The sequence below is a fragment of the Oratosquilla oratoria genome, unplaced genomic scaffold (genome assembly GCF_046742065.1).
Source record: "Oratosquilla oratoria isolate Oo_2021 unplaced genomic scaffold, ASM4674206v1 SCAFFOLD48, whole genome shotgun sequence".
Taxonomy (NCBI): Eukaryota; Metazoa; Arthropoda; class Malacostraca; order Stomatopoda; family Squillidae; genus Oratosquilla; species Oratosquilla oratoria.
In genome coordinates this window covers 2,901,651-2,911,650 of record NW_027467712.1, presented here as the reverse complement: position 1 = coordinate 2,911,650, position 10,000 = coordinate 2,901,651, and the positions used below count along the sequence as shown (strand labels likewise).

At 39.0% G+C, this 10,000-nt stretch overlaps 1 protein-coding gene across 2 annotated transcripts in view; it reads right to left on the bottom strand.

Annotated features, from left to right (window-relative positions):
- The window catches only part of LOC143023504 (limbic system-associated membrane protein-like), a 730,760-nt gene that overhangs the window by 124,117 nt on the left and 596,643 nt on the right, over positions 1-10,000 (bottom strand). For both annotated transcript variants that reach the window (XM_076182035.1, XM_076182036.1), the window contains one exon: positions 323-533. In XM_076182035.1, coding sequence (XP_076038150.1) covers positions 323-533 — 211 coding nt within the window. The remainder of the gene's footprint in view (positions 1-322; positions 534-10,000) is intronic.

Sequence of the window (10,000 nt, the reverse complement as noted above, 5' to 3'; positions counted from 1 at the left end):
TCCGCCACACACTCCCCATAAACTCCCCCATCCTGTGTCTCATCCACTCCCCCATCCAGTTGCTCACCCACTCCCCCGATCAACATAAGAACACAAGAATGGAGGAGACTTCATGAGGCCATAAGGCCTACACTAGGCAGTTCCATGTCCCTTGCCACTTTTCATCCGTATCAATAAAGTTATCTAACCTTCTCTTAAAGCAACCAATTGTTTTAGAGCTCAATGCATTGCTACTAAGCCTATTCCATTCGTTAATCACTCTGTTGGTAACCAGTTTTTGCCTATTTCTTTCTTAAATCTAAATTCGTCAAGCTCTACTCACCAACCACTCTGAGGTTGACGAAGAGCGACTGTGGCGGATGCGACGGGACCTGACACTCGTACTGTCCGCCGTCCTCGGGCTGCACCCATCGGATGGTCAGCATCCAGTCGTTGCTCTCCGAAGCCACTTTGATCCCGAACCTCTGGTCAGAAGAGTGCACCTGTTCCCCCACCGTCAGGAGGTTGTAGTCTCGCCGACGCACCCACGATACCTGGAGAAGAGAAGAGGAGTAGGTTTGAGTGGTTGCACCTTCTGCGCCTCCTTCAGGAGGTTGTAGTTCTGTGACACCTGTAGGGGGGAGAAGAGAGGAAGAGATTTTGGTCTTTCCGTGGTGCTCTTCCGCCGTCAGGAAGGTGTTGCATCTGTAGAAAGAGAGCGAAGGCGAGGGAAAAAAAAAGTGTTCTTGACTCACGCGTCAGCGTTTTCTACTTGAGCGACAATAATTTCGAGGTTAGTCCTAGACCTTGGACGGTGTTAGGTGCAAATGACTTCATTAGAGCAGTCAGTACTCTAATACCATTAGAGTTTAATTACCTGAGAGGATTCCCTGACTTCGATATGATAGCGAACCCGTACCATAGAAATCACAATATAAAAAGAATAAATAAGAAACAGTTCTTACCTTTGGGGAGAAGAGTGGGTGTGAAAATATTTTTCATTTATTTATTTATTTTTTTATTTTTTATTTTTTTTTGTCTTTTCAGTTACTCATTTGTTTATTTGCTTGTTTATCTATCAATTCCTTGATTTATTTATCTAATATATTTGTTTATTATTTACTTACTTTTCTATTTGCTTGTTTATTATTTATTTATTTATTTATTCATTTATTTATCCATGTATCTATTTATTCATATATTTATTCATGTATTTGTTTAATCATTTATGTGTTCATTTACTTATCTATTAATTTATTTACATATCTACTTACTTTTTTTATTCCTTACATCAAACTATCCTATTCATGTAAAACAGCGATTTTCAACCTATTTTCCTCCTTTGTCGTTTATCCCCTCAGCTTGATACATTTAGCCACTTACCCCGTTACTCCTATACAAAAAATGCATACAAACATATATATACTAAAGGCTTTTTCCCCCTACACGGGAGGTAGCCAAAAAGAAAAGGCATAGAAAACACTCCCACCCGTTCCATTTCCTATATATTCCACTCCCCTCCACCCTCCTCCCTCCCTCTTATCTTGGCACCTCCTGGATGACGGGTCATCCGTGCATCCCTGCCTCCCTGCCCTGGGTCAGAAGCAGTGTTGCATAGCAGTGTTGCATAGCAGTGTCGCATAGCAGTGTCGCATAGCAGACATGAAAGGCGAATCCTCCCCCTGGTTGAGATACGCTGATCTTAGGGTCAAGGACGAAGATATGGAGGGTGGACAGGAGGGGTTGATACTAGAAGGGAGGACTAATATATGAAGGAAGGAATAGGAGGAGGCTTTATAAGAGAGGGATGGAGGGAATGTCAATAATCAACTCACTCGTACCGAAGGGGTGCCGTGGAGATGAATAAGACACCCCCGGAGGAGAGGTAGAACAATACCTACATAAAGGTGCCACGGATGAATGGCTTGACGGGAACAAAAATATCAGTAGAATTGTTACCTGGGACGTAAAGGAGCTAACGCTTGTTAGGAAAGAGTAATGGGAGATCAAAGGGGAAAGGAGAAAGCTAGGGGAGCAGAAGGGAGGTGACGAACGGAAAGGATCATTGGAGGGTAAAACAACGACGAAGAAAAATAGGAAAGGAGAGAAGAGCAGAAGCAGACGGGGAGACCGAAAAGAAGCATGTGAGAAGAAAGAAAGATGGAATAGTAGGAAGGGATTTGTGCTAATTTGCTTTCCTGTTGTCTTCCTCAAACTGGTCGTCATGATGGTGGTGCTTATCCTTCGAGGTCGATGCTTGGGTCTTTTTACTTGAGTTATGGAGTGGAGAACGACGTGGATGAGGACAACGACAATGACAAATACAATGAGGACAAAAAGAACGGAGCGGAAGAGGACGATAAGGAATAGTCTCGAATGAGAATGTTAGGGATGGCGATTAATGCAAGGACGAAGAGATCAAGGGCGATAACCACGAAGATAACGACGACAAGGACGACAAGGACGACGATGACAATGAAGATAACTACGATGTCGATAATGACAACGAAGAAAACGAGTGGAAGAATGCCGAATACAAACGACTACGAAAGACAACTACAAACGATAACGGCGACGGACAATAACGACAGTAACATTGATGACATCGATGATGATGACGACGACAATAAGGACGATAGCAACAATATTTACAATGTCGACAATGACGACAGAAACGATGACAGAGGTGGCGGCGACAACACTGACAACAACAACGACAGTAATGACAATAACCACGACGACAACAATTAAAACAAAAACAATAGTCACAACCACGACGAAAGTAACAACACCAACAAAAGGAAAAAAGGGGGAGGAAGGATTATGAAGAACGGCTAGAAAGGAGGGTCGGAGCGGGTAGGAGCTGAGCAAGAAGCATATAGGATGAAGGAGGTAAACACGTGTAATGACAGGTCCCTGGTCGACTTCGTCAATCTAACCGGAATCACAAACAGGATAGTTTGACCCATACGCCCTCACCTGCCTGACACGCAACGACAACGCTGGCAATTTCTATTTACAGGCTTGATTAAATCCAGCCAAACACAATGCAGACACTACGCCTACTGGGCGAACACTCGTAGACTGGGGGGCAAACAAGCAAATGACTACTTGTCAGTTTTGAATAGGTACACATATTACAAAGGATTACAAAGGCGGAGCATGCCGACAGGAGACCTTTTGTCCCATAACTAGGTCGGATGCGAAAAAATATAATAATGATAGATAAATAAAAAAATATATAATAATGTGTATAAAAATAAATAGAATGAATAAATGCATAGGTATAGTTAAAAAATAAATAAACAGATAAATAGTAAATAATGATAAATTGACAGATAAATAATAATGAATGAAAATCAAGCAAATAATAAACAGACAAATGATAACAAACAAATAAACAAATAATTTTAAATAAACGAGTCATTAGAACATTTTGCATAGATGTTTATCTAAATGAATCTTAAAGCTTCGAACAGAACTACATTGCACTGCCTCTGCAGGAAGTTTATTCCATTCATTAACTATACGGTTGGCAAAGTTGTTTCTACCCACTTTCAAATTAAATATATTTCTTCCAGACAGTTTGAGTCAATTATTTCTTGTGCTATTCTCATTCAGTGTAAAAATTCTGTCACTTTTGATATTGTCGATCCCCTTTAGAATCTTAAAGACCTGTATCAAGTCACCTCCGAGTCTACGCTTTTTTGGGGGGAAAACAGATTCATCTGTTTTAGTCGATTTTCGTATGATTTATTTTTAATATTTGAAATCAGTTTTGTGGCTCGCCGTTGTAATTTTTCCAATCTGTCAATGTCTTTAATGAGGTTCGGTGACCTTACGGAAACAATATATTCCAAATGTGGATGAACTAACGATTTATATAGCTTGTTAATGAGAGATGGACTGAAATACACTGTTTAGATGATTTGAGATCGTTACTGATAATTACGCCGAGATTCTTTTCACTATCCACTTTTGTTAACGAATTTCCAAACAACCTGTAATCATACTTACTGTTATTTTTATCTGTGTGCATAACCTTGCATTTAATTGTGTTAAATTTCATAAGTCACTTTTCAGACCAGTGCTGTAATTCATCTACAGATTCTTGAATATCTAATTCATTTAAGTGATCATTTGCCATTCCGCACAATTTTGTATCATCAGTAAATTTGGAGACAATATATTCTAGTCCGTGGTCTATGTCATTTATATATACTATGAATGGAAGTGGCCCAAGAATGGAACCCTGAGGAACTCCACTAGTAGCATTTTTCCGTCTAGAAGTTTTGCCATTTAGAACAACTCTCAGCTTTCGATCATTCAACCCACTTCTAGTCCAACTTAATAGGTTACCACTTACTCCGTGTGAAGCTATTTTAGTAAGTAGCCTTTCGTGGGGGACGGTATCAAAACCTTTTGCAAAGTCTAGATATAAAATCTATATATATATTTTTGTCATAATTCGAGACGACTGTGTTGTAGAATTCATATATAGACATGCTCGTGCATACGAAAGCACATACACTTGCACACACACACACACACACACACACACACACACACACACACACACACACACACACACACACACACACACACACACACACACACACACACACACACACACACACACACACACGCGCGCATTCACACACACACACACACACACACACACACACACACACACACACACACACACACACACACACACACACACACACACACATTCACACACACGCACGCATTCACACACACACACACACACACACACACACACACACACACACACACACACACACACACACACACACACACACACACACACACACACACACACACACACACACACACACACACACACACACACACACACACACACACACACACACACACACACACACACACACACACACACACACATACACACACACACACACACACACACACACACACACACACGCATTCACACACACACACACACGCATTCACACACACACACACACACACACACACACACACACACACACACACACACACACACACACACACACACACACACACACACACACACACACACACACACACGCACACACACGCACACACACACGCACGCACACACACGCACGCACACACACACACGCACAAACACACACACACAAACACACATACACACACACACACACACACACACACACACACACACACACACACACACACACACACACACACACACACACACACACACACACACACACACAAATACACATTCATATGACCCTCTGCTTGTTGATGGCTCGTCGCTGATAGTTGGTAATGAGCGCGGCATCCCGCGTGTTGAGTTTGACTCGAAAATGACTTTGGAAAGACATATCAGCCGTCTTGTTAGTTCTGCCTCATAAAAAGCTCAGCATAATGAGGAGGGCTTTCTGCGTTTTTTGTTGTTGTTTTTGATGTCTTGTTCTTCTGGTGTTCGAGTATTGTGCATCTGTGTGCTCTTCTGCAGCTCGTCCCACTTCCGCCTCTTTTACAGGGTTCTCTCCTCCACAGAGATTCTCTGTGGCGGTGAGGTGCCATGGAATCTGTCTTGATATCAGCAGTGTTGTTCCTGGTTTATACATATATATATATATATATATATATATATATATATATATATATATATATATATATACATATACATAACAACATATATATACATATATATATATATATATTTGTATATATATATATATATATATATATATATGTATATATATATATATATGTATATATATAATGAGTATATGTATATGCATATGTATATGTATATGTATATGTATATGTATATGTATATGTATATGTATATGTACATGTACATGCTTATATATATGTATATTTTATGCGTACATTTATACACACACATAAAGAATATATCCTACATGATGAGGGGGAGATGTCTGTGATAACAATACTTTAGAGGCACATATTAATGATCTGGGAACAAAATCTCTTTGAGAGATCGAGGGGTGTAACCTGATAGAAAAGATAAAACGAGTATTCTGCCTTATCGCCGAACGTAAGTTTATTTACTACGGCTACGTCGATAGCTTATCGATTGTTGACGAGAGCAAAGTAAATTAAAGTGTGAGCTTGAGTAGGTAAGATTTAAAGGGTGTCCGGGCGAGGTGTGTCAGTGGTAGATGAATTATCCAACGTCTTATGAATGGGTTTCTACCTGAAAGGTTCCCAGGAATAATTTCGTCCCAAGAAGAGGAGCACAATATCAAATGGTATTTTGTTATGTCATTTCTCGATATATGTGTCTGCAATAATGATGTATAAAAATGCATGCAAGCACACACATATAAACACACACGTACACACAAACACACGCACACGCGCACACACACACACACACACACACACACACACACACACACACACACACACACACACACACACACACACACACACACACACACACACACACACACACACACACACACGAGCCCGAACGAGCGCACACACACATACACACAGTGGTTTGAGTTCAGTCATCACTCAAAGCTGAAAAAGCATCACACCATTGCACGACATGCGTTCCACTCTAGTGGGAAAGGGATTGGGGTGGGTCACAGCATCACCCATGAATGGGTCCATATACGAGCTCTAGGCTCTACTCCGGGAGGGTAATAGCTGTTGATTACGAGTCCAACAGGTGATTCAAGACCATGGTGAATCACACGCGAGAACACACACGCACACACACACACACACACACACACACACACACACACACACACACACACACACACACACACACACACACACACACACACACACACACACACACACACACATACACACACACACACACACACACACACACACACAGACAGACACACACACACACACACACACACACACACACACACACACACACACACACACACACACACACACACACACACACACACACACACACACACACACACACACAACATGTATTTGTATGTTTATACATGCGTATATGGATTTTTATATATGCAAATATACGTAAACGTGTATGTGTACATAGTAGTATATATAAGGTAAATGTAAATACATGCATATCTATATACATAATTATATATATTCATATATGTGTATATGTTTATGAGTCTGCATATATATATATATATATATATATATATATATATATATATATATACATGTACATATGTATGTGTTTATAAACTTTCTGTTGACTATGAATAAGTATAGCCTTTTCCTTAATTATACCAATACAGAGTTTTTAAATGTGTTTGTTTTTCTTTCTTTAACCCTTCACCCATGTTTTTTATGTAAAGCAAAATATTATTTTATATATTCCCATATATTCATGGATACGTAAACATGTCTGCATATTATCTATTTTCGTGCATACATATTCATGCATGTATACACATTTTTATAAATCTGGGAATGATAATTATTTGTTTATACGGACGTAAACAGGCGGAATTACAGCATAACGACTTTGTTGACTTTCGAAATGGGTCGCGTTGGACTTGGGCGCCATCCATTGGCAGGATGATCCCTGATGACGTCGGCAAATATCGCCTGACTTATCTCGTCCACAGCCACGCCCACGTTCTGCAACATCTCGTTAATCCGTTCAACCCAGACTAAGCCCCAGTCAACACTCCGATTCCGTAGTTCGTCTCGTGATATCCTTGTTCACTATGAAATCCATCATGATCACTGCCACCCTAAACTTGTGATGATTGTCATCATATTGAAGCAATGTAGAAAAAAGGGTAAAGGACACTGTTGTCTTCAATCGTCTGATTGAAAAGTTAAAAGGGTGTTGATTGACTCTGAAATACAGGTCTGCAATTGAGAAAAAATATATTTTCATCTTTAAACAAAAGCGCAGAAAATTGTCGTTCAGTAATTTGTCTCGGATAAACTAATAGAGCCTCTTCTTCTGCTGTTTTACCAAGACCATGATTAGCTTCTTCAGGCATAATATGTGAATCAAACCCAAAACTAACACTTGTTCACAAAATATGAAAGAACTTAAAATCTCAACTAATACATCTTATTTTCCCTAAAGTTGACGAGTATTATATTCTGCCTCGTTGTAATTTTCATCTAAACATGTGATACAAAGAGACCTCTAACCTAAAACAACACAAAAAAAAAGAAATACTGGAGAAATCAACGGGAGGAAGAAATAGACCATTACTGACAACTGTGGGGCTGAATATTTTCAGTCGGTGAATCTTGAGATAACAGGTATCTTTATCTTTGTTTCACCACCATTCTGCCCTCGTAGAGTTATGGTGTTCAACAAGTAGTCTTAGGTCGAAATTAACCACGTTTCACTCACTTATCGCCTTTACTTGTTGGCAATGTTACAATATAATAAGATAATATAAGATATTTGGAATTAAGATACCAATATGAAAAATTATTACAGAAAAGGCAATCAAGGGTTATTTAATGTTGGAATCTCTACATACATATGAATATATGCATATACATATATATATTTATATATGTATTATATTTATATATGTATATATATATATATATATATATATATATATAATATTATGTGTATATATATATATATATAATATATGTATATATATACAGTATATATATATATATATGTATATATATGTATATATATGTATGTAAATATATGCATGTATATATATGTAATATATATATATATTTATATATATATAGATAAGAGGGGGATGAGGGTGGAGGGGAGTGGAATATATATGAAATGGAATGGGTGGGAGTGGTTTCTATGCCTTTTTCTTTGTTGGCTGAACACCCCCCCCCCCCATGTAGGGGGGAAAAAGCCTTTGGTATATGTATGTATATATACATGTGTGTGTGTGTGTGTGTGTGTGTGTGTGTGTGTGTGTGTGTGTGTGTGTGTGTGTGTGTGTGTGTGTGTGTGTGTGTGTGTGTGTGTGTGTGTGAGTGAGTGTGTTAAGACATTCTGACAAGTTGAAGTGGGTGGGAAGAGGAAAGACTGGAGTCTTATTCTGAGTTTTATTCTTGTCTAGTTTTGCTGCAAGCTTTTACTAAAGAATGTTGCTACAGGGCTAGAGGTGGTTTATATATACGCAAAAGAACTCATATTTCACAATGACAGAGGAATTATTTAAATGGTAATGGAAATTAATACTAAATTAATAACAGTTTTGTTGGAACTAAATTGAAAAATATGGGAAGGAATGTGTGAGATTTAGCCCGGGGGTCTGGCGCGTGGTACGGATCGGACGTTTTTCCATTCATTTAGGGCATAAGTGGATGTGATTTTTGTCCACTTTAAGTCTCCTGTCATTTTGTTTGTGTTGTTGTAATTAGCTCTAAGTATCCTACTTAGTATGCGGGTAAAACCAGAATCTGGGACCACGATGAAATGTAGGTCGATTTTTTTTCTGTATTTGCTTTTCTATTTCTGATGTTGGTGGCTTTTCGGAGTGATGATCTGAGCATTCCTTCTAGTTATTTGATGTTTTTAAAGGATGTGGTGATGTAGTTCAACTTATCTGCTAAATATTCCTCACTACATATGCGGAGGGCTCTGAGGTAAAATCCGATGACCACTCCTGTTTTTGTCCGGTAGTCATGGGCACTAAAAAAGTGAATGTAGTCGTCTTTGTTGGTCGACTTTCTATATACCTTCAATTTGGCACAGTTACCTGACCTAATGATAACAGTGTCTAAGAAAGATAGTTGTCCATTAATCTTTTCTTCTACGGCAAATTGTATTATGTCGTCAATGTCGTTGAGTTTTCTATGTAAGCCACGAATGTCAGTTATCTTTTGTGTGATGCCGAGGCAGTCTTCAACGTAGTGGAGGCACTTGGATTCGTTGAGGATGGTGTGATTAATGTGTTCCTTTTTGAGCATTTCCATGTATAAGGAGGCTGACACAGCGCTGAATGAAGATCCCATTGGAAGTCCTTCGTATTGATGGTATTCTCTGTTGTTGAAAGTGAAGAAACTGAACTTCATGCCCTTT